Genomic DNA, 15,184 nt, shown 5'->3' with positions numbered 1-15,184 from the left:
AACTCCCACTGTGCTGTTACCTTGGTTGCAAGTGCAATAGCCTGGGGCTAGGGTGGCCAGGCACCCCCTGGCCACACCTGGGCCATCTGCTGCCTGAATTGTATACCAGAATGACTCAGCACGAATTGTGGCCAGAATGGAAAATACTGACCAAAGCCAATCATCTCAAGATCCTATAAATAGCGATCCAAAAGTGAGACCTTTCGAGCTCTCTGGGACCGCAGCGGGCTGTGTGACCCAATATCTCCCCCTGAGCTGGGACACCTCTCACGGTAGATTTCACGAGGATTGAAAGATCATCCATCGACGATTTCGCGAGGCCTCAAAGGCCTGATTTTGCAAGGTTCTTGTCTGAATATCCACCCAGTCTCCAAACAGAAGGAGAGAATTGTATTGTATTTATCTCAGTTAAAAGCAAGGCTCTCTAACCTAGCGATGGACCAAGTCACTTTGGTTCTCAGTGATAGGCAGTACAGTGGTGTGTGACCCTCCTGCACACTAGGACTCATTATATGGGTTACTCATGCCTAACACTTGCTGGAAATATTGGAGTATCACATATGCAATGGAACAGGTGCCAAGTTGAGCCTCACTGCACTACAGGAAACGCAAAGAAGGCTGGGCATAATGGGTTGCAACCAGCAACACATTTTGGTAGTCCTGAGCAGCCCCTGCAAGTGCCATTTTTCTGGAGTGTGTACCATTCCTCCCTCATCACAGGACTTGTGCATATCTCCAACAAGGGGAGAAGAGAGCAAGTGAACTGCTGACATCACTAGGGAAATTCATAAAACCTAAGGCTTGACTCCTAGCACTCTGCCAAGTTCCCCAAAAGAAAGGGAGGGCTGCTGGGAACCAGCTAGACAACACAACCAGCAGATTAGGTCTGACCACAACTCAGGCAAGCCTAGAAATCACTTAACACCAACCAAAAAAAAAACCCTCAGAAGTGGTCTTCCTTGCCCTTGTTTCATCATGCTTTACCTTCAGTCTTCAACCAAAAAGAGGAAAGCTGTTCATCAAAAACTTAAGTTTTCTATAACTGAACTGAAAAAATAACCTACAGTTTCAAAATACACAACTTGCAGAAGTAAGGGTAAGACATTCTTCGCCACTCACCTTGAGAGTAAGTTGTTCTTTTTACTTACTTAACTACAATCTACATGGTGCTTTTTACCCTAAAGATGCTTTCCTTTGTGATATTATATGGGTAAAAATCCTGTTTAGCATGAGTGATTTTCAATATTTAGCTCTGCTGGAGAGCACAACTCTGCTACTTAACACAGCAGATTTAGAACTACTACTGCTTACAATGATCTATGGTATCAGTAGTCAATTTACAGTTTATGAAGAATAAGCTTATTTCTTAAGTCTGATAACAAGAGAGCATCTTCAAAACTTTTGGATGATTTATTTTCAGTATGAAGGCTGTAAAGAAGGGGAGTAGGGGTGAGGGGTGGAAATCAGTTTTACAGACCTGTTTCTGGCTTGGATTTCCCAGAAGCAACATGCTTTAATTGGAACTGTGCAGATCGTTCAGTTGAGGATGCTGGCATTGAGTTAATGAAAAAATCTGCTACTGTCAACAAAAACTCCATACTGGCACATACATAGAGCTTGTCAAGGACAGCAGTGACTTCAGTTCCATTTTTATCCTGCTTGTAGCTTATATCTATCATAGAACTGTCATTTGTGTCATCTTTCTTGTCTATCATTCTGGAAAACAAGTTTAAGAAATATTTCAATCATCATAACACCTATCTAGAAAAACAAGGATGGGTAAGTAGTGCCATTTTTTCTCCCTGTGCCATTTATAAATAAGAATTACAACATAAGCAAGCAGCGTTTCCTCCAGAAGTAAGAGGGTATAGACTTCTCTAACAGAAGAGTAATTTCAATTTAAAATTTGTGTGCTACAGTTTTGGAACTACGTATGCGGCGTGTGACAATCAGACTAAAGTTTCAGAGCATAGAACTCTCTAGCTGAGGCTAGTTGCTCTCTACTCAGCTGTTCTACAGTTGCCTGTAATAGTCAAACCTCCCAGGTATTTTTTTGTTTTGGACAACCTGGGAAATCAACATAAAAGAAGAATCTTGCTTAACATTATTAAAATTACATCATTCATCACTCTAGTGCACAGTATGACAGGCAACAACTGATAGCCCTACTATGTGAATCCCATGTGAAGCGCAGTATAGAACAAAGAAACAGTCTTCCTCACAAGCTGCATGGAGTTTTTTTAATTTCTGATGCACTCAAACTTACCTTGCAGTCACATTCTGAATTCCTTCTCTGAGATCATCCAGGGTACATGCCTTGAGTTTAACATTAATATCCATTGAGTCATCTGAAAACATCTTCCCCGATGATGCCATGAGATGCAGTCGGAGTTCACCAAGGCGCAATTTGTCACTATGCAGCGAAAGCAGAGACTTCTATATAATGAGAAATAGTAGGACTAGTTATCACAGAACAAAGTAATAAGCACATTTCCCTTGCTGCTAGCCACGTGCATTTTGATCCACAAACTGAAGGATCTGATTAGCCTGTTGCTGTCATCAGTCCTTCCATCGAACAAATTAGTCCAAGAAACTCACTAAGAAAACAGAAAAAACAAGTTGGGTTGTAGTAAAGTTGTTTCTTCACCACATTTCTAGCAGTTGTTCAGAATGCATGGCCGAAGGATAATCTATCTCAACTCTGAACCTCCTACAGAGGATCCCTTCGCTCCCATCACACTGACTCATTCACAACCAAGACCTCAGCAATAACCAGAAAGGATATGAAGAAGAAATGAAATAAAATCCCATTACAGTGTGTTTCTTCCCACGATGCTCATTTCACAAGAACTTTTTAAAACTACACACCCCTCATACAAAAAGCACCACAAATTCCTGCATTATAGTTATTTTAAATGCAAAGCTACCACACGTTCACTATATACAAGACTTATAAAGCAAGAACCTTCACATCTGGACATATTAAGTCGTCAAAACAAGGCAACATTGTACATCTTTCTCTTCTGTTTTCAGCACAGGAAGGATGTTCATTATTGCTTACACTCAGAGATATGTAAGAGGGAAGTATGGGCCATGTACACCTTGGATCAGCCTACTAACTATGTAGGCACTATGCCTAGAATTAGCATCATCTATGTTAGCAATTCCTGCTTTTCAAATTTTCATTTTTATTTTGGATAACTGGAATCAAGGCTTGAATGACCAAATCAAATGGTGGGGCGTTTTGGCTGGTTCGTTTTGGTTTGGTTTTTTTTAGCGTGATTTTTAGAAATGCACTTACGTCCTTCAAATTAAGGACATTCTCTGCCCATAAAGCCTCAAAAGTTCCAGGATAAATTACATAAGCTCCATAAGGCAAGCATTACAAAGCCAATACAACCAATGAAACTCTTTGTTTTACTATCCTGAGTTCTGTCGATGTGAGAAGCTTAAGTTCCCCACCCCATCTCTATGGTAAAAGCCTTGTCACAAACCTGATTCTTGTCACTATTGTAGAGAGTTACTGAAAGTGACTCAAAATTAAAGTCAAATTTAAGCGTTGTATAACATTCCGCAGAAGACTGAACTGTAGAAACATTTTTTTGTCCAAAAGCAAGAAGAGGACCTGTCAGTGAAAAGAAAATATTTTTACATTTCTTTAGAACACTGGGCTTGGGCATGGTTTTCTGGGTTTGGGTTTTGTTGAGGTTGGTTTTGTTTTGTTTTTTAAATTAAGATCAGAAAGTCACAAAAAGAGGAAAAGCTCTAAATCCAGATGACTACTCAGCAAAATAAGCACTTTAATTTACACAATACTAGGTTGTTCTAGTCAAAGCCTGCTAAAATTACCTAGCACAGAGTGATTTAAGAACCTTAAAAAAGCCGTTATTAATTTACTGTAGTTCTTCATTCGTTTTAATGAACTACAGGAAGTACCAAGACTGCTCAAGGAGTTTGCACTACTCTGCCTTCCAGTTTCTTCTCATAGCATAGCAATTCAACTATTGGTTGAACAGTAATTTTTTGACATTGAGAATGTTATATTTTGGACAAAAAAAAATATTTTGGCAAAGTGTTAACAATATTTCATCCAAGACATATACTGTTTACATTTACACAGTTTTAATACTAATAATATCCTCAATTGTTATAATTGTGCATTAACATTCTGGGGTAGTTTGTTTGGTTTTTTCTTTTTTAAGCCACCTGCAACTTATAAGTCATTGGTATAGACTGAAGAATACCATCCTATAAAAGATGAATCACAAAAAACACGCTACAAAAAACTTTTGACCATCAACAGCCCACACTCCATGTGTGTGCACACATTCCTATTTATAACTTTTCATGTACACAATACATGTGTAACAATTAAGAAAAAGAATTTATTTACACCCATTTAAGTGCTTCAGATAAATATTATGTTTGAATTTGCAAATAGCCCTCTGCCTAAACATTCAGCTTTTGAATTGAACGTACCCTCACAGAAATCAGATTCATTTGGAACTTTTCCTTTTTTAACTATCTGTGTATCTTCAACGTTCTCTTGCACAGTATGTGGCTGGGAAGAAGCCCCTCCAAGGTTTTCAAGTAAAATTTTCATGACAACAGTTAGATCATCTTCACTGAGTGCAATCTGTAAAGTGATAAACCCACAACTTCATTTCTGGTGACAGTATTTCCTTCCAACACAGAATCTTATCTTTATCAATAGTATGCAAATGTTGAGAAGAAACAACATGATGCTTTCACCATAAATAAGCTGTCTAGTCAAAACGATCCTGGCCAAAACACCCTAAATAGTTTGCCAATTTTTCCTAAAATATAATTTGTTACTTATGAACAGGAGTTACAAGAACTAACACTCCACATGACACTTTCTAGCCTTGTAAAGGCTCTTCGCCTGCTTAAAGTACGAGTAATTGATCATAAGCACTTCTTAACAATTCAGTAATCCAGAAACATAACCAGATAACATTAAAGCCAAGATTTACATTGTATACACTAAAGCAACTGTCATTCAGTAGGCCTTGAAAGAGTTAATGAATCTGAATCCAATTATAACATGATCATGAAAAAATAAGCAGTAATAAGTGACAAAATGCAGTCACTTAGCCCATAATACATAGTGTTGGAATATTTTTTCTACATTTTATTTTTATTACTGGTACTCCCTTCAGTATCTTATTCCTCTGTGCTTCACCAGTGCTACATTTGGCCACAGCACAGATACAGGAATGAAATGGGGCTCATGAACAACTAAGAGGCCCACCAGTCTGATTTTAACCTACTTAAATCCACATGGTTAATGTAGGAAAAGAGAAAGTAAAGCCCTCCCTCTGCAAAGATATCAACAATAATTTTAAACTATTGTATATTACAAGTCCACATCCACCCTTTTAATTTCTAATAAATCTACTAAACACCCAAATAACCTGAATATTACAGATTAAACAATTTAAAATCTTAAACCTAGATTTTAAATGCTAACTCAACAGATAACCTCAATGACTTTACTGGCTGTTGAGTCAAAGGATAGCTCCAATAGACCCCCAGAAAATGAAAATAGGTTTTATTCCATTCGTATGCAGCTACACCAAAACTATTCATTATACAATCTCAAAACTCTAACAGATCTATAAACTCACAGTCAAGCTGGAAGTTTTTTAACATTCTGTAAAAAATACAAATTGCAATGAGTTTACAAGCTCCTTAACTAGGCTAAGCACTATTCTGAGAATATATGTAACTTTTGATGTAGCTCTGATTTGCCACATTACCTGCATTGGTTTTAGGTCTGCTTTGATACCAATCGTTGGGGTTTTATGATACCAAGTTGCTGCTAAATTTCTCTGGACCAGTAAAGTCAAACTCACAGGACGCAGAATTTCAGTATCTTGTTGAGAATCTGTGGATATAATGCACCTACAAAAGACAGTGGAAGCAGCAGAGGAAAAATATTTACTAGTTACAGGACCCCAAATATCATGACACTAATCTACCACAATTATGGGTATACTTCTTTTTAAATTAATAATAATGTGTGCTTGTATGCACTTATGCCCAGGTATGCAGTTAAGATCAATTCCGTTACTGTCCTATCATTCCTTTCTTTCCAAAAAGTTTTAGAGGTTGTGGCCATGTATCCTTACCTAAAAGCACTCCCAAACTTAGTTTGGGGGGCGGGGACAGGCTGCTTGGTATCAGTATGCCTTCATCACCTATCATCTTTAAATAAGAGAACAATGCTGCATATGGAACATGGACCTGTTTTCTTTACAAACACTTTTCAACTCAGAAGAAAACTCCATGTATACCTTGATAATTTCAAATGAGTTAGCTGCACATCCATGTTGTCAATGACTGGAGGAAGAGAAGATTCATCTGAAGACACCAGCTTGAATTCATTCTGAACTCTGATTAAGCCAAGATCAGCTACCAATGCATTATATGAAGTTGAAGATTCAGGAACAACTATAACTGGAGCTTTCAAGTTGACATCCATTAAGAGGCGGAAGCTCTTTTTAGCAAAATCTTTCATGCTGGAAGCAGCCTTTTCTGCTGCCTGGACAGTGACTGCAGTCAGGGCTTCTTGTGCCGTTTGGAAATTGTTTAGGAAATTCTATTCATAGAGAGTGAAAAAAGTAAGAGTTCTATGAGAGCAAGTAAGCCTTGCAACAAAGGCAAGCCCCAGGCAAAATGTAAATTTAAGAATAATAGTATAGCTGTAGCAGAAATGTGAAACCTTTAATTCAACCATGCAAGTATCCAAAGAGAAAAAGTTTGAAATCACGTACAAGCTAAGATATTGCTTACCTATTTAATTTTTAAGATATTATTAAAGTTATTAACTCAATTCATTACTTGTTTTGTTATCCTACTCCTTATTTATCATTCTTCTATAAAGCAGCGCAACTTAAGTGACATTTCTTCAGCAAAATACTTCTATATGTGTGTACATCAGCTCACCATAAGGTACAGGTCACAAAGAGCTGATTACACTTTATTTTATTAAAAAAACTTTTAATGTCAAGAAAAGAACTGAAACTAATGTCTTACCAAGAGAGACATAAAGAATTTATGCAGATAAATTATTTGGATGCAGCCCACTTTCAGAGACATTTTACCATCCACCCTTGACATATCAGCATAGGCTTCCCCTGCAGTAGCATCTGGATAAAGTGACATGTGAAATCTAAACACTTCATCTCCCATTATGGAGACAGCCTAGAAGATTAAAGTCCATATAGTTAATACTCCCAGGCAGTAATGTCTGATAGAATTATTGCTTAAGTTATCAAATAAGAATTATTTCCACAAAAAGATCAACTGCAACTTATCAGCAATACTTGGACACATACATGCTAGGCCCAAAAGGAAACTGAGTCAGCTATTTTATGGTATGTCTCTTCCCACCTGTTTATCTATAGTTCATTTTATATTTAACCCACACTACTCAGAATTAAACACATCAGCGCAAACATGATTAAAAAGAATTAAATATTGAATGGAGGCATGTTTTGCTTCCCTGAGATAAAGGAAGTTAATCAATGAAATTTTGCTGAATATTTGGTACGTTACATCATACTTAGTATTATACAACACAGCAAATAACAACAGTGCTGTCATTAAATAACTTAAAGAACTAGATCTTTTTGTTTGTTTAGAATCTGCGCAACACATCACCTTTTTATGGATTGTTTTTGGATCAACATTTGTAATTACAATGTCCTCAAGTCTGGAGAACACTTTAATCTTTTTAGTTTTCATAGCTACAGCTGCATCCATTCCTGATTTGAGACAAAAGGAAGAAGATAGTCATTTGTTGAAGTGCATTTACTAAGTAAACACTTTTTTAAAAAAGAGGCATTATTTATTCCTGAATATAAAGAATAAGAATAGCTTAGAATCCAGCATTCTACTATGTAACAACTAATGCTAAGCCCAAGACAGAAGTCGTGACCTTACTACACATGACAAATTTGCCAACATAAACTGACTCCAAGACTAGAGTAAAAATTCTCAACACTATCTAGGACCTATCTATTAAAAAATGGAAGCTTGTGTTATTTATAACATAGTGCCTTCATTTCTTTTACTTTTACTCCACTTAGAAATTAATTGCCTTCTTTTTCCAAGTCAAACATTTTCTTCCCTCACAGGCATTTTGGCTATTAAAATACTTCACTGCAATCATATCATACAATCAAAATGTATTCAAACGTATGTTACAGAGATGTCTACAGTGCACACATTAGCCTTTCAGAAGTGAATGAATGGAGGGGAATAACATTTTTTCCTACAACCAACCAACTAATCTAATATTTAAATAAAAAGCCCTTACCTTGTATTCTAATGTCTGCAATTCTACAGGTCTGATCACATACTGTAATACTGAATGCACTTAGCTTTGCAGCGAGTTTTAATTCACAGATATCGTCATGGGCTGCATTACTAGACCCTGGACAGGAAACACAAGAGACATACAAGAACTTCATTATAAGTCAATTTCTTAAAACAAATGTTAGGTTATTTGTTTTATACATATATGAACTATTCAAAAAGCAACCTGCAGTTATTCCCTAAAAGTTACTGCTAATTATTAGTCAAGACGTGAAATAAAATCTTTTATTGACACAGTTTTCTTCTGGCGCAAGAAGAGTCAATGACTAACACAGGCAAACAGCAATCAAGATGATATTTTTTCCCCTCATTAATATCTAGTTTTCATGCAACAGTATGCTGAATACAGTGTAAATTTAATTATTTGAAACACTATCTCACATGAGAAATGTTCCTTTCTCTATAGAGTAACAAGGCCAACTTAGGCATATTAGATGAAAAAAGTTTCTGCAGCAAAATCGAAGGTGCCTGCAGAACACAAAAATGTAACAGCCAGCCACTGTAAACTCAATCCCAATGGACTTAGGATTAGAAAACCTTGAATTTCCCAAACAACACTACAAACAAAAGAATCCACCACACAGGACCTGACGAAACATTCTTAAGGAGCTCCTTAAGCTCAAACAAAAACTCATACTGTTCCAAGGTTACAGATGCCAATTATTCAAATAAGCACAACACGCTTCAGTTCAGAACTTCTCTTTGCTTGCCCAGGGCTCAAGAATCTCTATTTTCTGCAATGTAAGCACTCTTTAGAGCCGTCAGATTGGAAAGCAACAAAGTTGTGACACTGATGCTTTGGAAAGGCTTTGGTACTGTTCACTGCAACATCGTTTATTTGACTTATTATACAAGTCAGACCACTACCTAGGAAAAAGTTATACTGAGTAAGGAGAATTTGAAAATTAAGCAACAGCAAAAATACCTGGCTTTTTTTTTTTAAATGAGATTATTTTCTCCCCATGTACAGTTGTGCACGCCTTGTTTTTCCACCAAATAGACTGCAATGCTGTCACCTGAAATGGTATCCTTTGAAACCAAAGGCTAGATGCTGTTAAGCAACAAAAATATGGCCTTTCTAACACCGCATTACCTGGTCTAAGAGTACTTCCTTTTTCTTGTTCTTTTATTTGAGGCTTGTGGTCCGATACTTTATCAGTACTGGTAAGACCACCTGATGGAACACTGAATGTGAGAAAACTCAGGATGGAAAGCAAAGCCTCTGTGTGAAGTACTATATCCAAACACGAAAACATGACCTAAAATGAGGGCAAGGAGACAAAGTAACATTGTTATTTAGTAGCAGTCTATTGCATAACAACTCAGAGTTACTGTCCCAGAATTCAGAAAAAGTGTCTTGCTCAATTTCACAAGTATCTCACTCTTCTATCTCCTTCAACTTAACACCACACAAGCTCCAGAACAGATGAGGGAGCTATGGAAGGGAAGTTTAAAACAGCTACAGAGGAACTGTGCCAATCTAAAAAGTGATGCTTCATGTGGTTATGTTTTTTCAATAAGCTCTCTTAGTTCTGCTGCATTTCATTGTGGACTATTGAGCACTTTGGTTAACATCTTTAGAACCATGTATAGAGATATTTTAGTAGGTATGATACAACAAAACAACAAGATCCAAAATTTGCAATCAGAACAGAAAGTATGTGAATAGCAGCTACTCTAGCCAATATTACTCAGCGAAAACTAGCATCAGCTAGCAGACTTTTCCTAGCCCAAAGCAACTCTTGGTATAAAGCTGGTTTTACTGACTCCAAAGTAGTCCAGCCCATTCAAATTCCACATATGGCTGTCAAGAAGCAAGCTCCACCCACCACTACTACTTTAAAGGAAACATTTTAAAAGCAAAGTGACCTGCTTACTTCAGAAGCCACTGAAGCGATGAAAAACTACACATGAATAGTTGCTTTCAGGAGAAGTAAAAAAAGGACTGATTGAACAGAAGACCTCTGAGAATGCTTGTTTGACATTTCACCTCACATCTTGATTTCGCTTTTAAAAACTTCCAAGCTCTGAAACACAAGGCCTCCGTTTCACACACTGCTAAGTGTATCACTCAGAAATAAAAAAACTTCCTACAGGCCTCAGTTACAAAGATGTCCTTATAAATTTTAACTAGCTAAAAATGTACAGCTTCTAGTTAAAAAAAATTAATACACTAAATACTTCTGTAAAAAAAAAAAAATCATCTTTTTTCCTCCTGGATTTCTCTTTGAAGTAGTTAAATATAAAGCCATAAGCTTTAATGATGAGAGAGTCAGGGTTTTGGTTTCTGGTTTGGGGTTTTTTTTTCCTTATTCAGTGAGAAGAGAAAAAGTGGGCAACTAACAAGTTTACACAGCTGCTACTATCTGAGAAGCTTAAAAAAAAAAATTAAATGTATCCAGTACTTACATTGATGTTTTGCTTGGTGCTTCCATAAGTAGTAACAAAATCTGGTCCATCAGCATCAGCCTAAAGGAAGAAAAAAAAAGCCCAAGCACACAGTCAGTCTCTATTGAATTAATCGCATTCATTAACTGAATTAATGGAATTTACCACACACACACACACAAGGATTATTCCTATTGCAAAAGAAAACAAAGGAAGGTGATGAAGCCTGAGGAAACATGTTCTCACAATCAAGGCCACTAGAATGGGGTACTCTCAATGCTCTGCTCAGTGACATTTTACAGCACATATTTTGTGAAAGTTCAACCGGCCAGTTACAAAATTTTCTCTTACCTAGGATCTATTTAAACTGGATCAATTTATGCTTAGTACTTTGCCAGAACAAATTAACTTGTTTTTCTCTACAAAAATTATGTCACTATAGATAAGAGTATGAGTAGCCCACTGGTTCTACAACCTGTCAGATTCCCAAGTATTCCTGCAGTTTTTGAAGGGCATTTTTTTTTTTTTTTTCTTAAATAAAAGCTCGAGAGCTCTAGCTACGAACAAATAACTCCTCAAATGCTAGTTTTACCACCTGTAGAGAGCCACCTATCACTTAGGTAGGCAACGACTATCTCACCTATTAAGTTTCACAAAGGTACTCATCTGTACTGCTCACAAAGAAGAAAGCATACAAACATTTAGCTTCACCAGTGATTTCAATAATTGTGTTGACTCATGAAGCAAGCACTATATGGAAGCAGCAGAGAGTGAAATGAAATGGCAAGTTGAAAAAACAGGTATTTGGTGGAAGAAAACCTAGACAAGTTTTAGATACAAATCCTACATGTTTTAAAACAAGCAAAAAAACCATTCTAACACAGGTTAAGTATGGAAGCCTTATTTTACTCCCCAAATAATCCTAGTTAAAAGGTATTGAAACCTTAATGTATTCCATTTTCAGAAGATGTTCATCTGTCTCACTTGAAGAGTTAATAATGCAAAGAGGATCTCCTTTTGAGTCTGCAAATAAAGAAATAAAACTGTAAAAGTATTTCCACTCACAAGCTTTACTCCACCTATCGAATGCCTCCATGCTAATTCTCAATTATATACTAATTATATACTATTCTTGCTGAAATAGTGAAGGTACACATCTCTCTTCACTGAGAAGCTGCAGATTAAGTATTACCTTGTGAAATGCTGTATTCACTTTTTTTAAACTAAACTAGTCAAAATTAACTTATCTTGATCCTGAAAGAAGATTCAAAATTGGAAAGTTACTTGCATTCCTATAGTTAGTTTTGTATTTCTATCTTTAGGTTTTTATATTCAAAACCATACTTTTCTACTTTGAACACGTGGCTATTTCAGTTATTACTTCAAAATCACTTTGAATTGTTACCTGACCAATCAAAGAAGCACGCTGGATTTCCAGTGCTGCCAGAACTGGTCATAAAGCACAGATTCAGAAGCTCATCAAAGCACTCTGAACAGATAGAATACTTCTCAGGAATGACCATTCCTACTCAAAGGAGGCAAGTAACTCAAACAAACTAACTCAAGCTAACTCCAGCAACAGGAGTAAAACTTGGTATCAGGTAAAACAGATTAATTGAATCTGAAGTACACAGGACAGTGTCATTAAGAGAATTCGTCATGTAACCTCCTGCCCTTTTTTCCCCCTGCCCCCGCTGATTATTATTATTTTTGACCATGCTATCCTCTTGCTACAAAAGCTGATTGCACACACTGTACTGACTGTATACCAGTTTTCTGGAAGACTTACCATTTATTTCAATGCATTTCATAATAATTTTTTTCAGATATGCTGCTGCAGTCAATTCATGATTTCTAATTTTGGTTTCGGTTCCAAGCTGTAGCACAGTTAGAATATGTAATGGATATCTCTCCTTCTGAACCTGCTTCATCAAGGTTATTACAACCTTGAATATGGAAAGGGAAATAAGTTCACTGTTTCAGTAAAGCTGTCCAGATATTACAGCATGCAGTTATAACTGGGCATTAGCTCCTCAGCTAAGCTTCAAAAATAGTATTAATCTAGACATTTTGCCTTTTTACAGAGAGAACCTACAACACCAGTTTGTTAAATATTTTGCCCCCTCCCCACTCTGTTCCTCTTGGCCAAGCAACCAATCACTTAACTCCTTCAACAACAAAACAAAAATCCCAATTCTATTAATTTGGCTAGAATTTAATTTTGTTGGCCTAGCAGTGTATCTTTGCCTTGTCAAGCTATGCTTTAGTTTTGTAATCAGACACTACTCAGTGCTACATACAGAGTTTGAATACGGGAAAAACAGTTACTACAAATCCTACTGGTTGGAAGGAAGGGCAGTAGAGAACAGACAGCAACGTGAATCAATCTTTGAATATCTGATGCTATGCAAATAATAATTAAGGACACAAATGCTTCAACATTACAATTACAATTGTAATTACAAATACAATAAGATTTTAAGCATTACACTGATTAGAACATTGAAAATGAGAAAGAACTTGTGTTTCTAAACGTAGCTGAAAATTAAGGTAGAAGAACTAGATACAGTTGTTAATGAACAATATTAATTTCAATGCAATTATTTAATGAGGCAATTATCTTCCATTCTTGGGAACTAAAAATACTGCCTCAACCTAACTATTTACCATACAAGGAATTTAAATAATTCAAGTTTGTCAATACTTTGTCTGCATCATTATGTGGCATATTCTTTGTACACTAACAAATTAGCATTTTATCATTAATCACCCAACATATACAGTCTACAGACAATGCGGACACTACCTTAGTAAAAATTTCCATGTGAAGCATGTGTAAAAGTGTATTAAAGAAGACAGAATTATTAATAAGATGACAGTATGGAGCACTACAGGCTAGCCTGTAATATGCCCAAGTCCTACCATTAAAAAAAGTTCTACACAGCCAAGACAGCAATTCTGAAAGTTAGAAGCTGCCAAGGTACTAGTGATATGTGTTGGATCACTACATGCTATTTGGTGACAGGTACCTCATCAGCCAATTGCAACTGTAATTCTGCAAAAACTGAAAACTCAAAATCTGAGATAGTATCAACTTGTTACCTGTCTACACTGCAGCTGCAGGACAAATATTTCCAATAGCCTTAAGACTAAGTTTGCTTATACGATTTCATATCTCTCACACAGAATATGTTTCCCTGGTGGCTGGGAATAGGAGGAAGTTTGTAGTCTTTGAATGCAACTCTCACTTGGCAATAGAATAGTTTTGAGTTTGAAGTTGGTTTTTTTCCTGTCTAAAACATAGGAACCTAGATTTTGTATGGACAAAAACATCCACAGAGATTTAGTGAAACAAAAATTACACACCAAAAAAAAAACCCAACCCCAAACCAACAAACCCCACAGTTACTTAAAGTAACCTGCATACGTAAGCCGTTTGGTCTGACTCTTGAAAAAATGCTGAGGCGATGCTGAGCTCTTCACATTTAAGTATCACAGAAATCTTCAGAGAAAAAACATGCTTGGATAATTTCTTACACATGGGTATCTCCAGTAATTGATTGCTTGTGCATTTTTCCAGTATTTCACCTACAACCTATCCTTCAGACTTTGTATCTCTAAGGGAAAAATACTAGTTCTAGCTTAACTATTTTGGCTGGTTTGTTACTAAGAGAATCATATGCAGCATTATGAAGGATTAAGGCTAGGTGAGTGTGGAACATCTAGAAGTCTGGTTTTCCCTGTTAGATGTATTGTCTATGTTAAATATTCTATAAATACAATCTCACATAATATAGACAAAAGAAAACAGCCAAAGAAACAGCTGAAGAATCTGAGTTCTGAGGGGTTTTTTGTTTGTTTTCTTTTTGTTGGTATGTACCCCCTTCTTTAAACAGTTAGAATGGACTTTATAGCCCACTACTTCTAAGAAACAGACTAGAGTACCAGATTCAGTAACAATGAATTTTACAGATGGATACATACCTCTTTGATTTCAAAATTAAGTAGCATATTGATTACATCTTCATTTAATGTTCTTTTTCTCTTTTCAGACAGCATTCCTTCTGCAACACTCTTATCCTGCGTCAAAACTGATTTCTCCGTTTCTTTGGTTTTACCTGAAGTATTCAATAAATTAGTTAACTTTTGAAATTGCCACCATTTGTTTAGCTCAAGAAACATATCCAATTCTTCTATTCATTTAGATGGCTTACATTCACCTAAGATAAGTTAGTAACATTTCCACAAACAGAACCTTTAACTTCAGAGCAGGCAAAGGAAATAAAAACATCTTCTGGCAACAAGACAACTCTGACATCTCAATACCTTGCTAGTTCCGTGACAATTTAGCTAACACAATTACCAAATTTTGTCTTGTAATGTTGCCACTTTT

General features: G+C 36.4%; 1 protein-coding gene across 9 annotated transcripts in view; it reads right to left on the bottom strand.

Moving 5' to 3' along the window:
- The window catches only part of VPS13C (vacuolar protein sorting 13 homolog C), a 99,730-nt gene that overhangs the window by 41,318 nt on the left and 43,228 nt on the right, over positions 1-15,184 (bottom strand). For 8 of the 9 annotated variants that reach the window (XR_014229210.1, XM_082322098.1, XM_082322099.1 and 5 more), the window contains 14 exons: positions 14,776-14,909; positions 12,581-12,737; positions 11,735-11,814; positions 10,813-10,872; positions 9,497-9,662; positions 8,345-8,461; positions 7,687-7,790; positions 7,060-7,227; positions 6,318-6,622; positions 5,781-5,925; positions 4,480-4,636; positions 3,495-3,625; positions 2,267-2,436; positions 1,478-1,716 (listed from right to left, as the gene is read on the bottom strand). Coding sequence is in view for 8 of the 9 variants with exons in the window: in XM_082322098.1 (XP_082178224.1) it covers positions 1,478-1,716; positions 2,267-2,436; positions 3,495-3,625; positions 4,480-4,636; positions 5,781-5,925; positions 6,318-6,622; positions 7,060-7,227; positions 7,687-7,790; positions 8,345-8,461; positions 9,497-9,662; positions 10,813-10,872; positions 11,735-11,814; positions 12,581-12,737; positions 14,776-14,909 (2,133 nt within the window). In the remaining variant the exon portion in view is untranslated. The remainder of the gene's footprint in view (positions 1-1,477; positions 1,717-2,266; positions 2,437-3,494; positions 3,626-4,479; positions 4,637-5,780; positions 5,926-6,317; positions 6,623-7,059; positions 7,228-7,686; positions 7,791-8,344; positions 8,462-9,496; positions 9,663-10,812; positions 10,873-11,734; positions 11,815-12,580; positions 12,738-14,775; positions 14,910-15,184) is intronic. The other variant, XM_082322100.1, reaches the window with a different exon arrangement.

This window comes from Platalea leucorodia, assembly GCF_965183815.1.
Source record: "Platalea leucorodia genome assembly, chromosome: 9".
NCBI classification, from domain to species: Eukaryota; Metazoa; Chordata; class Aves; order Pelecaniformes; family Threskiornithidae; genus Platalea; species Platalea leucorodia.
This window is presented reverse-complemented; position numbering and strand designations above follow the sequence as displayed.